The sequence below is a fragment of the Onychostruthus taczanowskii genome, unplaced genomic scaffold (genome assembly GCF_017590055.1).
Source record: "Onychostruthus taczanowskii isolate IOZ18803 unplaced genomic scaffold, ASM1759005v1 scaffold5, whole genome shotgun sequence".
Classification (NCBI taxonomy): Eukaryota; Metazoa; Chordata; class Aves; order Passeriformes; family Passeridae; genus Onychostruthus; species Onychostruthus taczanowskii.
In genome coordinates, this window is record NW_024502568.1 from 5701201 (window position 1) to 5725873 (window position 24673).

The window sequence follows — 24673 nt, forward strand, 5'->3', positions numbered from 1 at the left end:
CACCAAGAGCAGGGTGCCCCCAAGAGGGGGTGCAGCAGGAGCTGTCAGTGTCTGTGAGTGTGGGGTTGTGCGTCCCCAGCTTAGCGCTGCCTGAGGCTTTGCCAGCCCAAGCGCCCCCCCCGCACATGGCAACAGGGACACTGCCAGCTGGGACTGCCCCTAGCAGGGCAAGCTCCTTTCGCTTGTGGCAGAGGCGGCAGCACCAAGCACGTGGAGGGCTGCAGGAGCCCCTTGGCAACAGTTTGTCTCAGTGGGAAGCACCCGGGATGCCCCAGCACCAGTCCCTGCCCACAGTGGGTCCGAGCAGGGGTAGACCCACTGCGGGAGACAAAGAGCAGGTGGGGGTGGGCAGCCCCACTGGGGAGCCCCGGCCTCCCCCTGCTGCTCTCCCTGGGCTCAGAAGCGGGTGCTCTGGTAGTGCAGCCTGCGGAGCTCGGAGAGGCCACTGTCCCGGCAGTACGAGTCCCTGCAGGGACTCCCTGCCAGTCACCGGCCCCCCGCGCCGCCCCCGCCACCACCGCTGCTGCTGCTGGAGCTGCCGCTGCTGGAGCTGCCGCTGCTGCACCGGTCCTCGTAGATGGAGATCTCGATCTGAACCCTGCTAAGGATCATCGATGAGATGTGCCAGCCCAATTGCCCAGAACCCACGCCCAGTCTTCCTTCACCCTTGCCATCCCCCAAGCATCCCACTGCCCAAAGGATACGACCCTCATGCCACGCTCCAGGGGGTCAGTGAGCAGCAGCCCCCGTGGCGCATAGATCTTCTCATTCTGGTCCTGGATGTACTTGGAGATCTTCTTCAGCACCTGTCAGCACAGGGAGGGACGCTCAGGGCCTGCCAGCATTGCTGTCTACTCTGGCCTCTGTGACACCCCTGAGCCATCCCTGTGCCCACTGCCAGCTGTGCCAGTCCCTGAACCCTCCCCTGCACCTCAGCACCTTCTCATAATGTGTCTCCATGCAGAGAAAGATGAAATAGGCAGTGGCACAGGCCAGGCACCCCTCGAGGTATGAGCTGCCCCCAATCTTCTCCGCCTCGGCGTAGAAGCCATTTAGGGTTTTCACAGTTTCCTCAAAAAGTTGCCGCTCAATCTAGGACAGAAAGCAGGGTGAAGAGGAGTGTGGCCAAGGACTGACTCCCTGCACTGCCTTGTCCCCTTTCCTGGGGGGACTTGGAGAGCACTCAACCCTCTCCTCCCTGCCCAGCTGATGCCTCAGCTTGCAGGTCCCTGCCCACCTCCCACCTGTACCAGGACCTGCTGCACCTGCAGCCTTCACCAGAGCCTCCCAGTCCCCAGGAGCACCAAGCCCTGGCACACCAGCCAAGCCAGCTGTGATTTCACGCTCCCAGCAGCACTGGCTGGCCCAGGGCCATGCAACACCCCATACATCCCCACACCTTTAGATCCTTCTTCCCTCTGAGTCCCCATAGGGCACCCCCCCACCCTGACAACCTCTCAGACTCCGTACCCGGCTCTCCAGCTCAGGGGGAAACTTTGTCTGGAACTGGCACGTGGTCCCGTCGCTGTAATCCCGCTGCACAAAGACCTTGGTGGCCAGGGACGCGCTGCGCCGCAGCTCCTGCAGGCTGTGCACCTGAGGGCAGAGGGCGAGACGGGGGCCTGCAGCCAGGGGTGCTGGGCATCCCTACGGGAGGGCTGGAGGCATGGGGAGCAGCGCCCTTCCCGCAGTGTCAGGGGCTGCAGGGAGCCCCGGCACAGGCTGTGTCACGCCATGAGCACAGCTTGGCGCTGGAGGTGCGGGGCGGGGAGCGAGGGGAGGATGGCGGCAAAGGCAGCCCCCTGCTCGGAAGGAGGGAGAGGGCGAGTGCTCCCGGCCCGGGCTGGTGTCTGGTCTCACCCCCGGTGGTTCCTGCATGCATGAACGTGCGTCACCAGCGGGCCATGGCCCGGGGAAGGGACAGCCCCCTGTCCCCAGCAGTGCCCCAGAACACAGCCAAGCCAACAGCTCCCGGGCAGGAGGATGGCAGTGAGCCGAGCAGGGACTGGGCAGCGGGGCTGCAACGCTGGCACAGCGGGTGGGCAGCTGCAGCGGGGCGTCCTCATGAACGGGCAGCCCCGGCAGCAGGCGCTAAGCCCTGACTCCCCACAGGGTGTGAGAGCCAGTGCCAGCCCCCGAGCTCCAGGCTGTGGGGCAGCTTTTGTGGCTGGAGAAGGGGATGGAGGCGCCAGGTTGTGCCAAGTGCGGGCACCGGGCCCCTCCCTGTGCTTCCTCTGGGTGACATGGGGCCACTGCCTGCTCCGTGCCCCACAGACCGCCTCACGCTGTCCCGCGTCCGACCCACGGCACATGGGAGAAAACCCCCAGTCCCACAGCCCAACCCAGACACGCTCCAGCCTTCAGCAAAGGCGCCCTGCAGCCGCCCTGCCCCGCACACCCTTCAGGCCCCTCGCCGGCCTTCCTGCGCCCACGGAGCCCTCGCAGCCCCCAGCCCCACCCTGCTCTCCCCACGGACCGCCGCCCCACGCTGTGCTCCCGCAGCAGCGCGCCCCACGCGGCCGGAGCCCTGTCCGTGCCCGCCCGGCAGCGCAGGGCGGCGGGAGCGCGGGCCGGGGGAGCTGCCGCCGCCGGCACGGAGCCCCGGAGGACGGCGGCACCGGCCGCCCCGGGGGCGGCTCCGGAGAGGGGCTGAGAGGGAGGGCTGCTGCTGTGCGTGCCGGGGGTCCGGCACGGCGAGTGCCGCAGCCCGGGTATCTTCGGGATGCGGCTGCAGGTCCCCGGGGGGAAACCTGGCTGCCGAGGGGCTGCTGCCGCAGGTAACAGAGGGTGTGAGGGCCGTGAGACCGGCCAGGCAGGGATCTGGGGAGTCGACCGTGGGACTGGCAGACCGCCGTGCCAGGGAACCTCATCTGAAGCTGTTTGTTTGCGAAGGAGTTGCAGCTGGTGCTGCGATCAGAGCGCGGGCAGACATCAAAGAGCAGAGCTAACGAATTCTCCGTTATCTCTGTCCATTGACAGCTCAATTAGAGCCAGAGAAATGCCAAACTGGGGGAACAGAGGCTCTCCCGAGAGGCGAAGAAGGGGGGCTCCCAGCTGGGGCTGTAGTGGGGCGAGGGATGCAGTAGCTGGGCACAGGGCCCTCAGCAGCAGGAGAGCAGCCAGCCTTCCCTCAGCACCTGGGCCGTGCTGGAGGCAGCGAGGGGCCCTGCCCAAACATCTGCTCTGGCAGCGAACACCCGGCTAACACACACAGCTAACACACACAGCTAATACAGCTAACACACACAGCTAACACACAGCTAACACACACAGCTAACACACACAGCTAACACACACAGCAAACACACAGCAAACACACAGCTAACACACACAGCTAACGCACACAGCTAGCACACACAGCTAACACACACAGCAAACACACAGCGAACACACACAGCTAACACACACAGCTAGCACACACAGCTAACACACACAGCGAACACACACAGCGAACACACAGCAAACACACACAGCTAACGCACACAGCTAGCACACACAGCTAACACGCCATAGCCAGCTGCCTGCAGCACAGGGGTAGCTCTGTCTGACTCCTGCTCCCTGCTCTGAGCACCAGCCCAAGCTTTGGGCAGAGCAAATAGAGGCAGGGCCTTGGGGTGGTTGGTAGGCAGCCCCCTTTCTCTGGAGCACGGCAGGGTTTGTGACCAAGGGGCAAAGGTCAGGGACCCCAGTTGGAGGGCTCATCTTCCCCACTTACACAAAGCCATGGATACCACAGCTTTTGGGGAAACCTGCTGCTCCCAAGGTTCAGAGCAACCCTGCCAGCCCACACTCCAGAGCAGTGAGGTACACCCTGCCTCGATAGTGCCACAAAACCAAGGGATGCCCCTGGAGAGAGTGCTGTGTGGAGTCTCCCATGCACCCAAACACGTGCATGCACGTTGGCACGGGCACTCGTGCATGCACTCAGATGGCCACATCTGCCTGCACGCCCCATGCACCGCAGGCACACACCCAGGTGCTCATGCAATGTGCTCACACACCTAAGCCTGTCCTCAGATGTCCCCAGACCCTGCATCCCATCTCCTTCCTGTGCTGCGTGCCACTGCCACGTCAGTGCTCGCCTGCCCGCCCGGCAGGTCCTGCCGGTTGCCATGGCAATGCTGTGCCTGCCAGGAGATGAAGTTTGCTCTCCTATGCTGCAGTGAGGGGCCAGGGAGATGAGCTCCCCCTGCCATCCCAGGCTCTGCCCATCATCCCACATCCTGGAGTGTTGCCCCAGGGTTGTCTCCTCTAGTTGTCTCCTCCAGTTCTGGGCTCCGTGTGCTTCACAGGCCATGGACCTGCTGTCTGCATGTCAAGGTGTATCCTTTGGTGGGATATCACCCCACCGCGGGAGCTGCCTTCTGCCAGCCATGCTGCCCAGGATGTAGCAGCAGGGACAGCAGGGGCCCGGGGTAGCCTCAATGTACTGCATGGCCCTGCTGCCCTCCCCAGACCACTGCACTGTGAGGGGTCCTGGCAGGGCTCTCACCCTTCTGCTCCATCTGCTCTGCCCAAAGAGGTGATTTTTCAGGCTGCCCAGCAGCAGGGATAGGCATGGCTGGTGCCAGAGCTGCCTTTATTCCCCTGCCTGGCTCTTCCCTTGCACCTGGGGTGAGGCAGCTCTGACCTGTCTTGCAGACACACCCCACAGATCTCTCCTTGCCCTCAGCCCTGCCCCACCTCCCAGTGGCCCTGCCCCTGGCCCCATGGGACAGACATGGGGCACACTTGGCACCCCTATGGCCAGCACACAATGTGCTTGTGCCCATCACACACAGCAGTGCCCCTGCTCCAAGCCCTGCACTTGACCCCCAGACCAGGACCAGGGGATGCCCCTCGTGAGTCTTTGTGTGCATGGTGCTGCACCTCACCCCAGCATCTCAACCCTCCCTGCAGTACAAGGATGACCAGGGCCAGTGAAGGACAGCTGGAGCTAGGGTTAGGGTTACGCCTAGGGTTAGGGTTTTGAAAACCACAAAGCCCAGGGCTCCAGGCACACTGCAGCTGCAAAGGGCATCCCAAGGGGAACACAAAACTGCCACAACATGCCTTCCTCCACAGCTTTTTCCCTGGAAAAAAGCTATGAGCCCTGCAACCAGCCTGGGATCAACTCCTGTGGCTCCATCCTGCACCCACTGCCTGCTGAGCCCCTCTCCAGCCTGTCAGAGCTGTCAGCAGCTCCAGCTCTGCTTCAAAGGGGCCTCAGAAGGGCATGGCAGCTGTTTCTCCTAGCACTGGAAGTGCTTTCAGTAGTGGTGGGGAGCATGAGCTCACTGTCCCAGCGAGGACAACAGTGACATTTGGGAGGCACAAACACAGCGTGATTAGCTGATAACCTTTCCTGAGAGATCCCAGGTGTGTGCACCTGGGAGGGAAAAGGGAGGGGGATGAGGCCCCCACACTGTGAGCCTCTGGAAAATGCTCCAAGTGCCCCAGCCTGCTCCTTCACACAGGACAAGGAGAGTGCCCCAAGCTGGGGCCAGCTGACCCTAGAGTCTGGGCGCTCTGAGTGTGGCCACCCCTGTGTGGCACCTGCAGCCTAGCTGTGTCCATCTGAAGGGCTGCTTCCAGGACCCTCACTGCACTGGGAGCCCCCGCAGAGGGTGGGGCAGCCCCCCAGCACATCCCACAGGAACCGACAGGGAGAGAGACACAGCATCCTCCTGCACGCGGGCAAGCAGAGGAGGATGTGGTTTCAGAGCAAGGTGCCAAGGTCTGCCATTAGCAAAGGCGCCAGCTGGGAGCAGGGACCGTGCCCCCACACCGCGCATGGGGCCGTGGGGGGAGCAGAGCTGCTGGGGCGGGGAGGCACAAACAGCACAGCAGAGAAGGTCCCCACGCGTGGTGCCACGCCGTGAGGGAAAGGGACTCCTTCTCAGAGGGTCCGCACATGCGACCTGCCCCCTCCCTGCCCTGCTGAGGAGCACCAAGTGCCGGGGGCCGGGATCGGGGTGTCCGGCAGCGAACAGGGAGGGTCTGTGTGCAAGCTGGCAGGAACTGGGCAGGGCCAGGAGGTGCCGGCTGGGGGCTGGGAGGGCGCCGGGGCAGTCTCGGCTCCGCAGCTGGGCCGGGAGCGCTGCCAGCACATTCCTGGGGCTGCCGGGCAGCGGGAGCCTGTGTGGGCGCAGGGCAAGTGCGCGGCCACCGCTGACCTTCCCCGCCGGTCCCACATCACCCCCGGACAACCTCGACCCCGCGGTGTCCCCAGTGATGCCCCAGCCTCCCGCGGCCGCCGCCAGGCAGGACCACCCCCACGGAGCCGTGCTGGCAGCCCGGCACTGCCCCGGCCAGGCTGCTCTCTCCCGGGAGCTGCCGCACGCCGTGGCACGCGTGTCCCTGCACGGACAGTGCCAGCGTGCCGTCCCGTGCTGGGACCCCGCACGGCCGGGTGCGCTGTGCTCTCCCAAAGGCCCCTGCTCCACACTGGGTGCAGCCCAGGAGCCAGTGCGGGGCTGGGACAGGAAGGGTGAGAGGATGGGGAAGGAGAAGGATGGGAGGGAGCCCGCTCAGCCCACCCACCCAGGCTCAGGGGATGATCTCTGCTGACAAAAGCAAGGTCGGTAGCACCCAAAGCTGCTGCAGGAGAGTGGATGGGGACACAAGGATGGAAGGAGGTGGCCGCGACCCTGCTCAGCTGCTGCTTTCCGGGGCGCCTCCTGCTTCCCTGCTACAGGATCTGCCCTGTGCTGCAATCAGGCACGGGTCCTCCCCAGGGAGGGTCTGGAGTGCTGAGGGAGCACCCCCAGGTGATGTGCTCTTACTGTGTCACCCTGGCTGGCCGTCCCCGAGGTCCCCACCGCAGAGGGGGCAGCCCCCATGGCCCCCCTTCCGGTCTCGCTGCTGTGACAAGTGACACAGGCAGTGACACAAGCGGTGGCACAGCCAGCTTTCTGGAGTGACAGGAGCAAGTGTCTATCTCACAGACAGCTGCATGGGCGCAGAACGGGGATGTGGGCACCGGATCAGCCTGCGCAGACAAGACGCAGGGAAGGGTGCCAGCTACAGCTGTCTTGGGCCCATCCCCTTCTCCGGGGTACAGCGCAGATCAGCCTGGGACATCCTGGGTGGGAAAGGGTTAAGGAAGCAACGAGAATGCAGCAGGGGCTTCCCAGAGCAGAGGCACAGACTTTGCTCCTAGGTAAGGCTGCCCGGACACCCCACGGGGGGAGCAGGGGTAGACACCGCTCTTCTGGGGCAGCCCTGCTCCCCGCGGCACGGCCAGGAGGTCACTCAGGGCTCTAATGAAGGCGTCATGACAGGTAAAGGGACTGGGGCAGCTGGCAGAGAGATTCTTGCTCAGCCCCAGCCTCGCCAGCCCCATCACCTTCATCTGGTGAGGTGCCAGCTGGCACAGAGTTCTCAGCACCTCCAACACCTTCCTGGGAGGAGCTGGGGATGTAGAAGCCAGACTGGGCCGTGGGATGGGGCAGGCTGAGAGCCAGGAGCTATGGCTCCATGGTCAAGAGCAGGACAGTGCTGGCAGTGCCACGGGAACAGACCAGGGACATGGCACACCCGCCACTGTGCTCAGCATCTGTACGCTGGCAGCTCCACCCTGCACACCCGGCCTCCCTCTGCCTCTGCTCCCGGGCCTCACCAGCCCCTTCCCAGCCCAGCTCCCATGGCAATTACACCCTGTCCAAGCCCATCCATCACGGATTAGCTATTTTCTATCAGCATTTATCTCCAGACAATCTTACTCCTGCCGTGACAGCCTGATGCCTCGATCACCTCCCTCCTGCTACCAGGCAGCCTTGATAACAGGCTGCTGTATCTTATCGGGCTCCCCGGCAGTTACACATTAATGGTGCCATCTCCGGGCCAGGTGGGATGAACCCAGCCCACCCTCGGGCTGGAAGCAAGCGTCACTGGGTGATGCAGTGATGGGTGCTGAGCACAGAGGGCATGGGCAGGGCAGGCAGGCTACAGGGAAGGGCAGGTTGTGCAGCTGAGGTTCCCAGCATCGCCCCAGAGCAGATGTACCCTACCAGGGCTGGGGGGACAGTCCCTGCCCCCAGCCCAGGGCAAAGAGCAGCTGCTATCACTGCCGGCACTGGACTGTTTGCTCGATCGCCCATTAACAGAGCTGCCTTATCCGGTGGGCAGGGGCCAGCGGCAGCCCTAAGCCAGTTGGCCAGGCAGGGGCATCGATCATGGGAAAGGGAGGGGTGCCCCAGATAACCCCTGCAGACAAATGGGTTTCTAATGGGGTCTTAAGCCTTGCACCTCCCATCTCCAAGGGAATGGGGGAATGTCATCCGGGCAGGACCCTCACGACACTTGGGCTCTAGCTTTGCCCACAGCCTGAGCGCTGGTAGAGCCTGGGTGCAGGCCCTTTGGTGGAAGGTGTAATCCCAGCTATCCTGTGCCAGCAGACCATGGACTGCCCAAGGTGCATGCTGGCAGAACCATCCATGAGGAATAAGGGCCCATGTTCATGGCATCACCTTGTTGATGGCACACCTGGCACCTGGGTACAGGAGCCCTCCCAGGGCTGCAGCGTGAAGCCTCTGGGGTGTCCTCTTCCTTAAACCCCAGCACCCCAAGCACATTGTCTTGGGAGAAAAGAGCAGGGAGTGGGGTGGCACAGGGTAGGAAGCAGAATCTCCTGCCCCATTACAGAGTATACCTCTGGGGCTCTAGGTGGGATGGGGGCAACGGGACTGGTGAATAACGGGGACAACTTGTGGCCACAACATATCACCATGGGACAGGCGAGCCAGTCCTTCTAGAAAGCATCACCCCAGGGGCACACAGAGGCAGAGTGGACTGGGGGGCTGCATGCAGGAGGTCTCCCTGCAAGGGCGAGGGGCATTGGAGCACCATGTGCCGGGGAGGGAGGGAAGGAGGGAGGTAGCAGCGGTGCGGGCAGACTAGGGGGAGCAGGGGGCCAGCCCCGGGGGGCCCGGCAGGCAGAGCAGATTGGCTGCCGGCGAGGTCTCCAACCTCCTTAGAAAGGGCAGCGAGCGTGGGAGGCGCTAAGGGAGCAGGCAGGGTGCCGAGCACGCTCCCGTCCCGCTCGGCAGCCGCGGCCGGCAGCGGCAGGCGCGCAGCGGCGATGCCGCAGGCGGGCATCCACGCGGGCTCCCGGGGCACGGCGCTGCTGGCCCTGTCGCTGGTGCTGGCAGGGTCCCTGGGCGGCGGGCAGCACTACGACTACTACGGGTGGCAGCCCGAGAGCCTGCCCCACGGGCGCTTCTACGGGCGGGAGCCGCAGTGCCTCGACATCCCGCCCGACATGCAGCTCTGCCGCGACGTGGGCTACAAGCGCATGCGGCTGCCCAACCTGCTGGAGCACGACACCATGGCCGAGGCCAAGCAGCAGGCTGGCAGCTGGGTGCCCCTGCTCGCCAAGCAGTGCCACACCGACACCCAGCTCTTCCTGTGCTCCCTCTTCGCCCCCGTCTGCCTTGACCGGCCCGTCTACCCCTGCCGCTCCCTCTGTGAGGTGGTGCGTGACTCCTGTGCCCCTGTCATGGAGTCCTACGGCTTCCCCTGGCCTGAGATGCTGCACTGTGGCAAGTTCCCCTCTGACCACGAGCTCTGCATCGCCGTCCAGTTTGGGAACAGCAAAGCCACGCCGCCACCAGGTAAGCGGGAAGGGTACTGTAATGGGATGGGAATGGGTGTGGAGCCCTGCACAGCCATCCCTTCACCCCTCAAAGCACAGCCCAGGACACCGGTGTTGGCCAAGGACTCTCTGTCTGTAACAGGGCAGGAGTGGGCACAGGATCAGCTTTGTCTGGGCACTCATTGCCCTGGAGCACTGTGCTCCCAGCTGCCTGCACAGAGCTGTCGCGGGATGAGGTGGGAGCCGCTGGCGGATCCACGAGGGTGCTGCGTCCCTCTGCTGCCGCTGGGTCTCATGTCAGCAGCAAGAGAGCGTGCTGCACCTGCGGCTGCCAGCCCCACACCGCTGCTGCAGAGTGGCTGTCCCCTCAGGCAGGAGAGGGGACATCACCCCAAGGCAGCCTAGGGTCAGGGTCAGCCTTTAGGCTGGGACCACCCTTACTGTTGCTGTGCTTCAAAGTGCCAGCATCTGATGGGAGGGTGTCCCCATATCTCTTCCCCTCCTGGGGGATGACCTGGCCAGCAGGGTGCTCTGTGCCTCTCTGCATCACCCCAGCACAGCTGTCTAGGGAGCAGAGGAGCTGCTGGGGCTCTCCCAAGCGTGTCCCCGAGGAGCTGGCCCTGGTGACAAGTACCAGCAGCATGAAGCTGTGACAGTAACTGGTCTCTCCCCTCAGTGTCCAAAATCTGCACCCAGTGTGAGATGGAGCACAAGGCTGATGGCATGATGGAGCAGATGTGCTCCAGTGACTTTGGTGAGTGCTGGGGTCTCCTTCCCAGCCCCCCTGAACAAGGGTCTGCCTCCCCTAGGTCTGACAGCCAGGGTGGGAGTTGGCCAGAGGGTGGGGTTGTATGGGGACAGCCCCATGGGAGACCCCTGAGCCATTCCCTTGGACCCTTCATGCCTGGGATGGGAGCACCACAGGAGAAGACATTTGGGAGAGTCACTGGGGGCCTCTGCTAGACCCCCCCCCCAACACCCCCTTTCCCCTCCCCACTCAGTAACGTCCCCAGAGACCCAACCCAGGGATAGGCTGCACCCTGTCCTGCACAGGTGCCTGGCCCAGACCCTCCCCTCCCCAGCAGCGCTCCCTTCCCCAACCGTGCCCCGCGCTGCCCCACACAGTGGTGAAGATGCGCATCAAGGAGGTGACGGAGGAGAACGGGGAGCGGCGGCTGGTGGCTGCCCAGAAGAAGAAGGTGCTGAAACTGGGCCCGCTGAAGCGCAAGGACACCAAGAAGATGGTGCTGCACATGAGGAACGCAGGTGCCTGCCCCTGCCCCCAGCTCGACAGCCTCAGCGGCAGCTTCCTGGTCATGGGCCGCAAGGTGGGCGGGCGCCTGCTCCTCCTGGCCATCTACCCCTGGCAGAAGCACAACAAGGAGATGAAGTTTGCAGTCAAGTTCATGTTCTCCTACCCTTGCCCGCTCTACCACCCCCTGCTTTATGGGGCTGGGCAGCACTAGGGCTTTTTGCCCACTCTGCCCTTTCCCAGAACTCCTGCACTGGCCCAACATCCCACCCTGGCCTCCCTAGCTGCACCCCAGGACCTCAGCTCCGCTCACCTCAGCCCCTTGGTTGTGCCCCAGAACCCAGCTCCGCACCTGCAGGATTCCCTGCTGTATTTATGGGAGCTCTGATCCACAGCCAGGACATCTGCCTCCTCCCAAGAGCCCTTCTCTGCATCCCTGGGACCCTGTTCTGCTCCAAGGGCCCTCACCCCTGTCCAGGAGCTTAGTCTGGACCCGGGACCCTTGTTCTGCATGCTTGTGAGCCCTGCCACACCTGTGACCCCTGCCCTGCAGCCATGTCCTCTGCCCAGCTCCCTCATGATATGCCACAGACCCTCAGCCCCCCAGTCCCTATTCCAGCCCACCAACACATCCTGTGCCCTCAGCTGGAGCTCACATCTAGCCCTGGATTATCTCACCTTCCAGAGATCCAGCCCAGCCCAGGCAGGTCCCTCTTGCTCCTCTGTTCCCACAGACTGACTCCCTCCAGATCAAATGCCCAGAGCTGCACAAGCCCTTCCTGGGCTCCCCCACTCCCCACACTGTGCTCAGTCTGTGAGGGGGGTCCACCTCCAAGTGCCCCAGACCAGCCCTGCTGCATCCCTCGCCCACGCCCTGCTGTGACCCACCCCACTCACCCCTCGGCCGCCACCACCGCAGTAAATTATTCCAGCTCAGAGAAGTTTGTGTGCCACTCACTGCAGCTCATGGGTAAGAGCCCCTTGGCGCTCCTTCAGGGACCCCAGAAGAATGGGAGGGGGGTCCCAGTCCTGCTCACTGAGCGAGGCAGCCCGAGCGAGCGAGGTCACCTCAGGATCTGGCTGTAGCCCCACTCCAGGTGCTGTGCCCAGAGCCTGAACATGGGCAGTCCGGCCAAGCCAAGGGATGTAGTTCCTAGTGGTCACAGGCATCCCTGGAGACACAGGCACCCCTGCCACTCCAGGGAGCCTGGGAGGGCACTGAGATGAGTAGGATGGGGGGACAGGGCCATCACTGCTGCTGGAGCCTCACAGCCGGGTTTGGCAGTGGTTTGCCAGGGAAGTTTCTTCCTTTGTCACCCCAGGGGATAAATCCATGGTCTGGGAGCTCACAGCACTTGTGAGAAGCCTGGCACTGGGCATCACAGTGGGCAGATACCGCACCAGGCAGCCTCCAACCCTGTCCTCCCCACACCATATCATCTGAAAGTCCTCTCTGCAGCTCCCTGCCAGCCCTGCTTGGCTGCCAGACCTCCCATGCCACAACCTCCAGCTTCCTCCAAAATGATTCCTCAGGCCACCCACCTGCGCTAGCTAGGACTTTCCCAAAAGCCCAAGGACCAGGGCAGCCCTCAGCCCAGCCCCTCTGATGGCAGCAGGGGCTGTCCCTCAGCTCAGCCGCCCTCCCCAGTCCCCGCAGGCAAGGGGGCAGCTTGAGTGAGCCAGCGGTGTTCCAGGTGTGCTTGTATCCAGCCGTCCCAAAGGGCGAGGGGCCGAAGGTGCCTGCCAGGACATTCACCCAGTGCCTGGCTGCCTGACACTCTCTTCTCTTGGGAGCTGGCCAGGCCTCAGGGAGCCTCCTGGGACAAGCAGGAAATTGAGGCTGCAGGATGTCTGCACCCCTCCTCTTCTGGCTGACAAGAGCAGTGTGCCTGCCCTGCTCTGGGGTGATCTCTTCTCCCTCTGCCCTCCTTGGGCATGGCCTTGGCCCCACTGGTCAGCCTCCAGAGCCCCAAATCCCCGCTCTGGCCAGGGAGAGGTGCCTGTGCCCCTGCCCCACAGCCAGCCAGGAACATGGGCCAACGAGCCCTTGCCCCAGCCTCGCACCAGGAATGGGCCCTGGGAAAAAAAATGGGCCCTCCCTGGCCACTGGGAAAAAATGGGAAAAAAAATTAAAATATTATTTGGTTTGTTCAGAGCTTGACTGCGGAGCACACTTTCATAGGAATAAACACTGTCAATGACAACATTTTACTGCAAAGCTTAAAAAGCATAAATAAAACCCCATCTCCCACAGCCTAAGTTTATCTGTAGCCCTCTGTATTCTGTGTCATTAACATCTTCCCAGAGAGTGTTCAGACATACATGGCCGTAGTGTTCATTGCTCCAAGTGTTTTCTCTAGAAATATAAGTGGCTCCTCTGCCTCCCACTGTCAGCTGTCTGAGCAAGCTGACCCCTCCCAGCCCAGTAATATCTCATTGCAGACACCCTCACAAACACACCCCCGGCTCTTGCAGTGCTACTCAGCCCCCTCCCCAATGTTACAGCTGCTCCACTGCCCCCACTAACTGCTCAGCCCTCTGCACACCCAGCACAAGCCAGACACCCTCATCATCAAATGCCAAGTCCAGCTTTTCTCCAAATTTCCATGTGAAGGAGTTTATGAGCCCACAGCCAAGATAAGTGTTGAGGCTGCCTGCCACATAGGAGCTCCCACACTGGTGGGATGTAGAGCCTGCAGAGTCTGGGTTCCAGCAACTTCTCAGACTAGTGGGTGTCACAGCCTGGTGGGCACTGGCCCCCCACATTCCCTGGCTTGGGGGAAGCTGCAGCTGGCTGGCAGGGACCCAGGCCATGGCTGCTCCCAGCTGCAGAGCAGCCAGGGTCACATTCCTGGGATAGCTGGGAGCTTTGCTGTTCACACAAGGAAAGGTCATCCTTGTGCACACAGGCAGCTGGTGGGACCACCACCCGGGGTGGGCAGGGGAAGCACAGCCACGGGAGGCAGAGGAAGCTCAGTAGCTCCTGTCAGAGCTGAGGTGCTCCCTGGCTCCAGCCCAGCAGGATCCAGCCCTGGCACAGCTGACAGGCAGCTGCACACAGCTCTGAGCAGGGGGCAAACAAGGCTACAGCAGGACAGAAGATGGGAATTCCAGTAAAGCAGGGAGAGCTGATGGCACAGGAACACCACTTCTCCAGGAGCACCTGAAGGACAGCAAGGCCAAAGCCACAGAGGTGTCAGAGTGACCTGGGACTGGGACAGCTTTTACTGGTATGACACAAGAGCCAGCTGAGGACAAGAGATTTATTGGTCATTCTCTATATGCATTTATATATTAATCTGTAGTAGAAAGCAGCAGTCACTAAGTGCACAGAGCAGCACCACTCCTGCCTTTTGTCACACTGGAGACCCAGCCACACAGCCCAATCCAAACTCATTCCCTTTCCTCCTCCGGGTTACAGCCAAATTCAGGGATGAAAGACTAAACCTGCAGGCAGTGAGGCTGAGGAGCACAGGAGTGACTAGCAGAGTCTCAGCTGAGCCAGGATGAAAGACCTAGCTAGTGCAGACCCCATCAAGGAATGCAGGAGCTCTGAACTGATCCCAAAAATACAGTCACTTATAGCACAGTGCTGGGAAAGGTAGGGACAGAGCCCTGAGGTTGTTCTGCCCCACCCAGGAGGCGAAGGCAGGACCACGAGTAGGGAGGATGGCTCTTCCATCACTGAGCCAGGCCAAAGGGCCTGGGCAAGCACGTGGCAGGGCACAGCAAGTGCCAGAGAGCACCCAGGGCTTGGAGCAGCTGCAGGGATGGGGCACAGCCGTGGGCAGTGCTCCACCACAGCGACCCAGCTGGTGCATGGCAAGGAAGGCTGGTCCGTCCAGCCTGGCGCTGGCAGGAGGAGCACGAGTGCAAGCATCCTCTGGCAGGGGAATGCCATGCTGGGATCCAAACACTCCGGGCTGCCAGTGGCAGGGGTGCCTGCCCGCTGTCCCAGGTCTCAGGCAGTGCAGGACACAGGAGCTGGCCGGGCCTGTTTCATCACTTGATGAGCACCTGGTTGCAGAGCGCACACACGAACACTGTCTCCTTCTGAGCCTCCGGGGCTGGAAAGGAAAGCAAATGTCACAGATGATCCCCCTTTCCCACAAGGGGCTAGGGACCCCAGCCACAAAGCTGCTTCTAGAGCGGCAAATTCATCACTGCTCTGTCCTGAGCCAGGCTGTGCTGGGCACATCCTGTCTACCCTCCCCACCAGGGCTGGGGCAAACCCCTGGGCAGACAGAACAGGGGAAAGCAGAAGCTCTTCCCTCCACCTTTCAACTCACCCGTGGCTCCCATCACAGCCTTGGGGACTTTGAAGGAACAACACCTGGAGCAGAAGCTGTTCCCACAGTTACTGCAGCTCCGCTGTGGAGAAAGATGAAGGTGAGACCCAGATGTGTATCAGAGTAACCCAGCAGTAAGTGAAGGGGGTCCAAAGCCTACACCTCTTCCTTCTGAGAACTGCCCACAGACTGTATGCCAAGCATTACACACAGGGTTCAGATAAGGCAACAGGTCATTCCCACTAGCAGACCCATGCTCTACTTCACCACAAAGGCCACAGGAAATGGACTAAACCAGGGCACAGAGCAGGTACCTTCTAAATAACATGTGGGTTTGGCCTGAGGCAGCTTCCAAAGGAGTATATGGACAAATGCTCCACAACACAAAGGATCCCTGGTGCCATTAGGCATGTGACAACACCCAGCATTTAGCTGAGGTCATTTGGGCTGTGACCGAAGCCAGACACCTGAGCTGGAGAAAGCTGGGGCAAGCCAGACATGAGCAACACCTCAGCCCCAGGTGCAGACAGCAAGCTGGGGCAGAGCTGAAGACTCACCCTCTTCTTGAGCACAGAGAAGGTGGCAGCACAGCCTGTGCAGTTCCCTGAAAGAAAGAGCAGAGGTCAGGCAGGGCTCTGCTGCCTGGGGCTGCAAGTGGCACAAGAACATCTATAGCTGTTGTAAGGGCTCAATTCAGAGATGACATTGCTGCACCTTCCCATCCTTGCCCTTCCTAGGAGTGCTGGGACCATTCTCCCCATGGAAAGTGGAAAAGGTCATTGGAGGTGTCACCACCTAGCAAGTACCACACCACCCTCTCCACTCCCAGTCCTACGGTCGCCACTGGAAGCAGCACAGACCCCACGCTGCTGAGCTCCCCCAGGAAGCACCTGCTCCCAAACTCACCAAAGTTGTTGCTGGGGTAGCGCTTGCGCAGGCGCTCGGTCAGGCGGGACACCTTGCTGCGGATCACCTCATTTTTGCTCATAAAACCATTGTCTGGGAGGCTGAGGTCAAAATCTGCTGAGCACTGAGAGCTCTCATCATCCTCCTGCAGAGAGCAGAGCCAGCTGAGCACAGCGGCCTGGCTGGGGGCACACTGAGGGCAGCAGGGCAGCCCACACCAGAGGCAGGCTGGGTGCTCCACCTGACATTTCTACAAGCCACTGGCAAACCAGGCAAAGCTCCAGCTGGGAGGAGATACCACACCCTGGCGTGGCAGTACTCACCATGACCAGCAGCTGGTTCTCCTTCTCCCGCAGCATGGGACAGAGAGGAGAGTGAGTACACACAGATTCAGAGGCATCCAGCCCCACAGCCACTCTCTCTGAGCACCCCGTTTGCCCAACAAGGTCTTTGTCCCTTTCCCACCCCAGCTGCCCGGCAGGCACAGCCCAACTCAAGCAGCCTCAAACCTCAATTGCATCTTTGAACTCTTCATCAGGCTCTGCCTCCTCTGCTTCCTCCACACTGCCAGGGGTAAGGTCCTACAAAAGATTCACAAAGATAGTCCTGCTGCTCCCCTGCCTCTGTTTGAAGGTAGCCCCACATTTCTGAGCAGGTTCCAGGACAATGGATCTGGCCCCAGACAGCCTCACAGACAACACAAGTGTCAGAAGGTGAGGTGAGCCCCTGCCTCCTCAGACCACATCCTTACATGTGGCAAAAGGACTGAGCCAAACCCCCACGGCAGAGAGCAGCATCCCAGTAACTCAGGAGTGGCTCACAGGCTTTCAGCAAAGCTGGCAGCTGGGAGAAGTTTGTATGTAGAGGGACACAGGCATGGTCCGACCCAAGAGCTCACTCTGCACTCCCACCCCACAAGTGCCAGCCCTGCCCCTATCTCACCTCTGCACTGGTGGGGGTGGGGGTCCGATCTGGGGCAGCAGCTGGTGGCAGGGATTCAGCAGGTTCAGGAGTGCTCTCGAGGGGTTTGGAGCCCACACACTGCTCGATGGAGGCCTTGAGCTCCATTATCACTGGTAAAGAGGGGAATACAGCTGGAGTAGAATGGCATTTCCCTACTCCCAGCCACACTCCCACACAAAAGCCAACAGCAAGACCTGATCTCCAGGGCTCAAGGTGAGGCATTGACACATGTCATTCACTCATCAGATGTCTTGAGCACTCCTCTGTACACACATCAAAGTTAGGACAGAAAGGAAGCTCCCCCCCACCTGCCCCAGCTCAGGACAGGGAACAGCAGGGGCCAACATCACAGCTCAGACACATCCAACACTCCTCCAGCACGAGCCACAGAAGAGGGCTCCTCTCCCTTCCAATGGCATGTTTTCAAGCCTGTGTCATATACTGCCACAGGCACTGAATGTGTTTGAAGTCCTGAAGAGCAGGGTCAGGGATCAAGAGAGATGGAAAGGCTCACACACAGCCTGCATTGACAGACCCTGATTTTCCACACCACAGAGAAGGAAATGGCACCTGGGCTGGGACACACATCAGGAGAGACTCTCACCCCCAACAGCTGAGCCCCGGGACCATACCCCCCACCCTGGGCTGCTGAGCACCACCCCTAGGACATCACTGCCTTCACAGGGGTTCAGGGTCTACGGCAGAGCCTGACATGGGACAGTGGGATCATGTGAGGGAGAGGTCCAGGGAAGGATCCCTGGCTTCAGAGGGCCTTTCCCAACCCATCCCACACAAGGCACTTCCAGCCAGGTCTCATACCTTGGTAGAACTGGGTGTTGCCCAGAAAGAGGGTGCTATTGAGGATGGCCAGGACCCAGCAGAGGGGCAGCAGGTAGAGGACACAGATAGTGCCCAGTAGCACCCCATAAAACCTGCAGAAAGCAGCAGGATACTGTGGTCAAGTCAGAGCAACTCACACAACAGCATAAAACGCCTTCCTTCATCTGGTGTTCCATCTGTTCTCTCCAATCACCAAACAAATCAAACACAGCACCGCAGGCCTGGCTGAGCCCCTCTCCCCACCAAGGCCACCACAGGGCGCCTGACCCAGTACTACTCACTGGGAAGAGACAGTGGGGTTCTCCCAGTAGAGCACACGGTACACTGCCTCACAGCTGCAGCACATCCCGTTCAGAAACCCCTCCAGCTGGATCAGGCTGCGAACGAAACAGTCAGACAGTCACAAAACAAACACACCCTCGTTCCCCACATTCTCGTGAGTTACAGCAGCCCCCACGGCCCCCCACAGCCCCCAAGAAGCCTTTCTGGCTGCAGAGGCCCCCCCAGTCCCACGGCTGGGGAGGCCCAGGGACTCACAAGCTCTTGACCTGGGCGATGGCCTCCTGCCGCGAGAGCTGCACCTTGCGCAGATCCTCCCTGCGGATGCTGTGGTACCTCCTGCGCACCAGCTCGGGCTCCGAGGGCCGGGCCCGGCACGTCTCTTGCAGGTAACCCAGCAGGGCCGGCACCGCGACCAGCAGGGCCAGCACCGAGTACCAGGCAGCTGGAAGAGGCGGGACAGCGTCAGCCCGGAGGGTCCGGGAACGGCACCAGCCCTGAGCCCCGAGACGCACCTTGGCCGAGCGTGAGCAGGAGGAAGTTGAGGCCGAGGCAGACCAGGAGAGAGCACACAGGCCGCTGCCACCTGCCGAGAGGGGGGAAGGCCAGGGACATGAGACCCCGGGGACGGTCCCGGTCTCGGTCCCGGTCTCGGTCGGAAGCCACGCCGCACCTACCGCAGGAGGGAGCGGACACCCTCGGCGGCGTCCCGCAGCGGCTCCAGGTAGAGCTCCAGCCGCCGGTAGCTCCGCACCAGCTCCAGCAGATCGAAAGCAGCGGCAGCCTTGGGCGGAGACGGCTCCGGCGGGGCCTCAGCAGCCCCCGTCGGCCCTTCGGGGCCGCCTGCCGCCCCGTCCCGCTCCACCGCCTGCATGACGGGACCGGGAGCGGGAGCCGAGCGGCCCCGCCGCGCTCGGCCCAACACCGCCGCGCGCTCCCGTGACGCGGCCGGGCGCGCCGTGACTCCGCGCGCGGCCAATGGGAGCGCCGGCCGGCCCGCCCGGCTCCGCCCGCGCTGCGAGCCGGCCTCCCCGCTGGGGCCCGCGGGCCAGCGCGCTCTGGGCGTGAGCCTCGAGCCGGAGTCTCGGTGGGCCCGGTCTAGACACGGGGGCCGGCCCTGGCCCTGGGCTGCTCAGCGTCCCGGTCCAGTCCCGATTCGGGTCTGCTCTGGTGTGGGGCTCGGTCACAGCCTGGATCCGGTCCCAGTCCAGGGCTGGGCACTGATCTGGGTCTAATCCAGGTTCAGGGCTCAGTCTCAGTCTGGGTCGTGGCGTGGCCTGCATCCAGCTGTGCCGGTCACGGTGGGTTTGTCCCCATGAGGTTGCTGGGCCACCTGCCCCCGAGGAGAGACCAGGGAGCAGCCTCACACCCGGAGTCCCTGGAAGGGAGCAGCAGCTTCTGCACAGGCCCGTGAGCGTGGCTGGCAGCTCATTCCCTGCCCCTCCATACCCCCAAAGCATCCCAGCTCTGGGTGCCCTGACACTGTCCTGACCAGCACCTGCAGCCCTGCTCGGGGCACCATGGGCTGTCCTAAAAGGTGCTTGTAGTAGAGCAGGGATGCTGGCTCCCAGGGATGCTCCAGGGATCAGGGCTTCGTCTGATGCCAAAAGCTGTGACCTTGTTCTAACCCTATGCTGGCTCTTGGACAATGAGGGCACAATGCTGCTGCTGACTGCCTGCAGCCGCTGATGAACAGGGCATGTGTCCCATGGGCAGAAGGCTGGGGACCCAGCGACACCCCAGCTGCAGGTCCAGGTCCAAGACTCAACTTTGTCCCAAGAGTGCATCCCAGAGCTGCAGCCAGTCCAGGGAGATGCAGGCAGCCCTCCATTGGCCCCGACCCACCAAGGGCCAGTCAGTCTGTACATGACTGCCCAGTGTGCCCTGGCCCTGGGACAGAGGGCCCTTTCAGAACAGAGTGACGAAGTCCTTAGGAATGCAACTACATCCTGTCCTCAGTACATGCCATAGCCACAGCCTTGGGGACTTGGCCTCCCTCTGCTCTGTCCAGAGCCCCATGTGAGCATCAGGCTGTGCCCAGTCTCTGGACAGGCAGCAGAGCCAGGGATAGTCCCTGTCCCAAAGGGCAGAGGCTTGAGCCTCTATAGTAGGAGCAGTGGCTCAGCAGGTGAGCCACTGCTCAGGTGGCCACAGAGCCTGCCTGTGACCCCAGAGCACCCCAGGACTTCATGACCATGGCCAGAGACTCCAAGCAGAGAGGCCTCAGGGTGCAGGGCTACAGAGCTGGGTGTGATCTCAGCTCAGACCTCATACCCAGCAGGTCCCAGCCCCAGCACAAAGCCCCAGACACCCAGTGAGCGCCAACATTGCTTTATTTGGAAGGTGAATCCATTGGCACCTGAAAGGAGGCTGTAGGGGGATAGAGCTGGTGTGACAGACAGGGCTGCAGAAAGCCAGGGGAAGGCACTTGTGCTGGCAGAAGCACCGAGGGCATTTTGGACAGCCTGGGCCAAGGGCTGCACCAGAGTAAGGCAGAGGCAGGCAGTGTCAGGGACCAGCCTTGACACAAGGCACAGCCAGCATGTCCTACCCAAGGAAGGGGTACATGGCCTGGGGCTTGGAAGGAGCCCTGAGCATGATGGGGTGTGCACTGGGACAGCACATCATGATGGAAGTGGTGACCCAGTACCAATCCCAGACCCCTTCAAGCACCCAGGGGAATCATGGCTGCTGCTCTCCACCTCAAAAAAGGCGCCAGGGAACCCCAGGCAACAGGCAGCTGTGGCCAGCTGCTGGGGACACCCATATCACTGATCTAAGTCTATGTAGAGACTGGAGCAGACCCTCCCTCGAACTGGGAGCAATAGAGAGGACCTGCCTCCAGGCAGGGTGAGGAGGGCTTGAGGCATGGCAGCCCTAGTGGGGCTCTGCTCCAAACATTCTGTCTCTGGCTGCCCATTTCTCTAGTCAGCCCTACATGGCCTCGTCAGGACTTGACACCTGATGGGTTCAGGAAGCTGGCTTTCCAGGGCTGGGCTGGCTCCAGTGCCAGTGTCCTCTTCTGTTCTCCAAGATAGGTTGTGATCCCACAATGCCTGGCCCCAGCTCCCCAGCACAGCCTAGCACTGCCATGCTGCAATGCTCACCCTTCCCCTCCACCTCACCACAGTCTCCAGGCACTGCCCACTCCCAGTGAGTCCAGAGATTAAGATTTTCCAGGATGATAAACCAAGTGCGGCAGAGACAGGCAGGGCTGCAGGCTGGTCTCCAGAACCATCAGCGAGGTTGTTTTTGTCCCTTTTGGAGTAGCCTGGTCCCAGGGCTGGTTCAGTGGCTCTGGATGGCTTGGAGCCCCAAACCTCTCTGCAGGGACAGCAGGAGAGGAGACAACAACCCCATGACTGGCTCCCCTCAACCTCTGGGGCACCTGGCTCCATCCCAGGGCTGCACAAACTCCAGGGCTGGAGGAATTTACCCCCTGCCCAGGGTCACAGAACAGGTTACGGCTCCACTTGTCCTTCCTCTCCCTCCACAATGGAGACCTTGCTGCCCTTCTCATCCTCCAAACTGGACTGGGGTGATGCTGGATCTGGCTGTGCAGTACCTGGGTGTCTCCATACCCCTTGAGTGCAGGGCAGGAAGGCACTGAGCCCTTTGGGGCTCCAATAAGATAAAGAATGTTTTCAGGCCAGAAAGGAGGGGCCCAGGCTGGGGAAGCCAAGTTCAGAGCCTCCTTTAGGGAATTGTGGAGGCGCCATGCAGCTGGAATGGCAAGACGGGGCTGCCAGCAGGTATGGGGGGTTTATGCCCATCCAACTCCACTAGGAGCTGCTGCCCCCAGCTCAGCTCCCCCAGGCATCCCCTCTCTACCCCAGGGAATAGTCAGCACCCACCTGAGCATGCAGCATCTGCAAGACCAGGGGCAGGGGATTTTGGCTTGAGTCCTAGGGGAGCTCCCAAAGATTGATATCCCTCTTAGGGGCTCTCCATTTGGGTCCTTCCACTTGCAGTAGCCTACGTCTGCCAAGGGCTGGGAGAAGGGCCTGTGCAGTGGCTGGGTGTCCACGCTGCCTCGGTGCGCTGCAGGGGAAGCCGTGCTCCGCGAAGGCCTCTGTCTGTCCGTCCGTCTGTGCAGGAGTCTCTGGAGGAATTGCAGTGCAGTCAGCCAGGAGGGGATGGGGTGGCAGGGTCGTTTCCTCCCAAAGACAGGCTGTGTTCTGTCTGCGGCTGAGAAGGGGAGCCAAGCGGCACGGGATCTCAGATGATGTCTCGCTGGTCCTGGCAACGCCGCAACAGGCAATAGAGCCCGGAGAAGAGGTACAGGCAGGCAGTGATGCCCCCGCAGATGGAGGCGCTCAGGTAGGCACTGTACAGGCAGTGCTGGCTGTAGCCCGGCAGGTTGCAAAAGCTTCTCTGCTTGGCCTTGTGACCCATGATGCCAGTGGCAGCTGCGTAGAGCCCCACACCCAGTGCCAGGTCGTGCACCAGGTTGGTGAGGAGCCAGCGGGAGCCCAGCCAGGGCACCAGCTCCCAGCGCCCCAGCAGGCTCAGCCCGAAGAGGGCCAGGGTGAGGAGCCAGATGAGGACGGCGGCAAACAGAGCGAAGTGGGCCGCCCCCTCGTACTTATGAGCCGCTACCGTCACCCAGAAGGCAGCGCCCAGAGCCAGCTGCCCCAGGCGTAGCAGGCCCAGCGGGCTCCGCAGGTAGGCGCGATGGAGGCTGAGAGAGCCGCGGGCCGGCGGCCCCGGGGGCGGCGGCACTGTCGGGGGAGCCGTGCGGGCCATGGCGCGGCCCTGCCTACTCCGGCGCGGCTCGGGCGGGACTCAGGGCCCCGGCAGCGACTTCCTCCCTGACTGTTGCCAAACATCTGGCACTTAGCGGTCCTCCCCGCGCGGGGCCTCTCTCCTCTCCTCCCCGCCCCGCCGCCACACCCCGCAGCACCTCCCGCCAGCCCATCGGACAGCCGAGGGCCGCCGCGGATGCGCCGTCGGGCAGGGACCGCCGCGCCCCGCCCGTCCCGCCGCCGCCGGGGCGGGCCGCAAAGCGGGGCGCGTGGGGCGGCGGGAGGACGAGAGGGACGGCGACCGATGCCGGCGGCGGGGCCCAGGGACAGCGCACCGGGACCCCGAGCGGCGGCCGGCGCGGGGCGCGCGCCGGGGTTCCCCTTACGTCACCGGGATTCCCTTCGGAGCGCGAAGCGGCGCGGCCCCGCCCGGGGGCGAGGCCTCGCACCCCGCCCGTGACGTCATCTGCGCCACGTGGCCTCCTAGCGAAGCGGGGCAGCCGCGCCCCTCGGCGCCGATTGGTGGCGGCAGCGGGAGGCGGGCGGGGATTGGCGGGGGGCGGGGCCGGCACGCAGGGTGAATGAATGGGGCGCGCGGCGGCGGCGGGACCTCGGCGCGGTGGCGCGAAGCGGGTCCGGGAACGCAGCGGGCACCAGGCGGAGCCGCCACCGCCAGGTCTGTGCGAGGGGCCGGTGGGTGCGGGACAGCGTCGGAGCGAAAGTGGGTCACGGCGGGGCCCAGCGCCCCAGGCAGGGCGGGACCGGACTTGCGTGCCCCGGCCCGAGCCGGGGCGTCTCCCGCGTTCCCGGGCGGCCGCGCCTGTGCGGCTGGCCCCCTGCCCGGCGTCCCGGACCGCCCTTCCCCCGACGCCTCCCCTTCTTCACTGGGCATCCGCGCCGGATCCCGGGGGAGGCGGACCGGACCGGGAGCCTGACGCCGACTGTTCGGTGCCCGCAGCGGCCAGGGCCATGGGCACTCCGGCCTCGGTGGTAAGCGACTCTCCGGGACGCGCAGCGCCCTCAGCCCGCGCCCGTAAGCGGGCCTCGGCCAACATCTTCCAGGGCGTGGGGCTGCGGGAGCTGCGGAGCCTGTTCCGGAGCGGCGGGGCCGAGCGGCCCGAGGAGCGCGCCCGCCTCGTCTGGCGGTACGCGGGCCAGCGGCGCATGGCGCGGGCCCTGCGGCGGCTTCGGCGACGACGAACAACCCAGCCCGGCGGTGGGATGGCAGCGCTACGGCGCTTCCAACACCTTCGGTAGGTACGGCCCGCGGCGGCGGGGCAGCCGGGGGAAGCGCGGCCGGGCCAGGCCACTAACACACACCTTTTGCCCCTAGGATCGCGGAGAAGAAGCTGGAGGGTGACTGCGGGGCCGAGACGGGCTCGGGCTCCATGTAGCAGCGCTGAGCAGCTGGGCGTGGAGAGCAGCTCTCCCAGGACCCTAAGTGTACTGGGCAGGGTGCAATGCATGGTTAATAAAGGATAGACAGTGGTGGCTGGGTGAGGCTCTGGTTGTGTCCTGCTCATCCCTGAGTGGCAGAACCATGGTCCAGGCTGTTGTACAGCACCTACTGCAAGGGGAACAGCCCCACGTCAGAGGTCAGGTTGGAACAGACCTGTGGGTCACCTATTCCAGCCTCCCTGCCTCCCAGCATCCTAGAGCAGATGTCAGAGGATCACATCCAGATGGTTCTTGAATATCTCTTGTGAGGGAGACTCTCTGGGCAATCTGTTCCAGTGCACAGTCACACAGAAACTGCCCTGGCACAGTCATAGGGACAACTGAAGAAGAAGCTACATGCTGCCCTTCATGAGAAGGAACACTAGGA

General features: G+C 62.7%; 5 protein-coding genes across 8 annotated transcripts; 2 read left to right on the top strand and 3 right to left on the bottom strand.

Annotated features, from left to right (window-relative positions):
* Positions 1 to 340: 340 nt before the first annotated feature.
* GOLGA7B (golgin A7 family member B) lies at positions 341 to 6865 on the bottom strand. The gene is made up of 5 exons (XM_041415627.1): positions 6765 to 6865; positions 1471 to 1596; positions 940 to 1092; positions 705 to 806; positions 341 to 591 (listed from the first exon to the last, which is right to left on the bottom strand). Exons 1-5 carry the CDS (start codon positions 6819 to 6821, stop codon positions 487 to 489), a joined length of 543 nt encoding a protein of 180 aa, XP_041271561.1. The 5' UTR covers positions 6822 to 6865; the 3' UTR covers positions 341 to 486.
* Positions 6866 to 8971: 2106 nt separating this feature from the next.
* SFRP5 (secreted frizzled related protein 5) lies at positions 8972 to 13070 on the top strand. Its single transcript, XM_041415626.1, has 3 exons — positions 8972 to 9593; positions 10251 to 10328; positions 10700 to 13070. Exons 1-3 carry the CDS (start codon positions 9062 to 9064, stop codon positions 11038 to 11040), a joined length of 951 nt encoding a protein of 316 aa, XP_041271560.1. The 5' UTR covers positions 8972 to 9061; the 3' UTR covers positions 11041 to 13070.
* Positions 13071 to 14074: 1004 nt separating this feature from the next.
* On the bottom strand, positions 14075 to 19057 carry ZFYVE27 (zinc finger FYVE-type containing 27). The gene is made up of 11 exons (XM_041415867.1): positions 18781 to 19057; positions 18619 to 18689; positions 18362 to 18548; positions 18106 to 18201; positions 17804 to 17916; positions 16964 to 17094; positions 16531 to 16602; positions 16022 to 16166; positions 15673 to 15719; positions 15116 to 15197; positions 14075 to 14893 (listed from the first exon to the last, which is right to left on the bottom strand). Exons 1-11 carry the CDS (start codon positions 18975 to 18977, stop codon positions 14829 to 14831), a joined length of 1206 nt encoding a protein of 401 aa, XP_041271801.1. The 5' UTR covers positions 18978 to 19057; the 3' UTR covers positions 14075 to 14828.
* A 1361-nt stretch (positions 19058 to 20418) lies between these two features.
* Positions 20419 to 23071, bottom strand: MARVELD1 (MARVEL domain containing 1). Its single transcript, XM_041415313.1, has one exon. The coding sequence runs from the start codon at positions 22847 to 22849 to the stop codon at positions 22322 to 22324; it is 528 nt and encodes a 175-aa protein (XP_041271247.1). The 5' UTR covers positions 22850 to 23071; the 3' UTR covers positions 20419 to 22321.
* On the top strand, positions 22633 to 24336 carry AVPI1 (arginine vasopressin induced 1). Of its 4 annotated transcripts, none has more exons than XM_041415311.1 (3): positions 22633 to 22768; positions 23807 to 24101; positions 24182 to 24336. In XM_041415311.1, the coding sequence occupies exons 2-3, from the start codon at positions 23818 to 23820 to the stop codon at positions 24240 to 24242; spliced, it is 345 nt and encodes a 114-aa protein (XP_041271245.1). In that variant the 5' UTR covers positions 22633 to 22768; positions 23807 to 23817; the 3' UTR covers positions 24243 to 24336. The 4 variants fall into 4 exon arrangements, with proteins under 4 accessions (XP_041271245.1, XP_041271244.1, XP_041271243.1 ...); XM_041415310.1 differs by lacking the exon at positions 22633 to 22768 and adding an exon at positions 23416 to 23524; XM_041415309.1 differs by lacking the exon at positions 22633 to 22768 and having other exon boundaries at positions 23416 to 24105.
* The last annotated feature ends 337 nt before the right edge of the window (positions 24337 to 24673 follow it).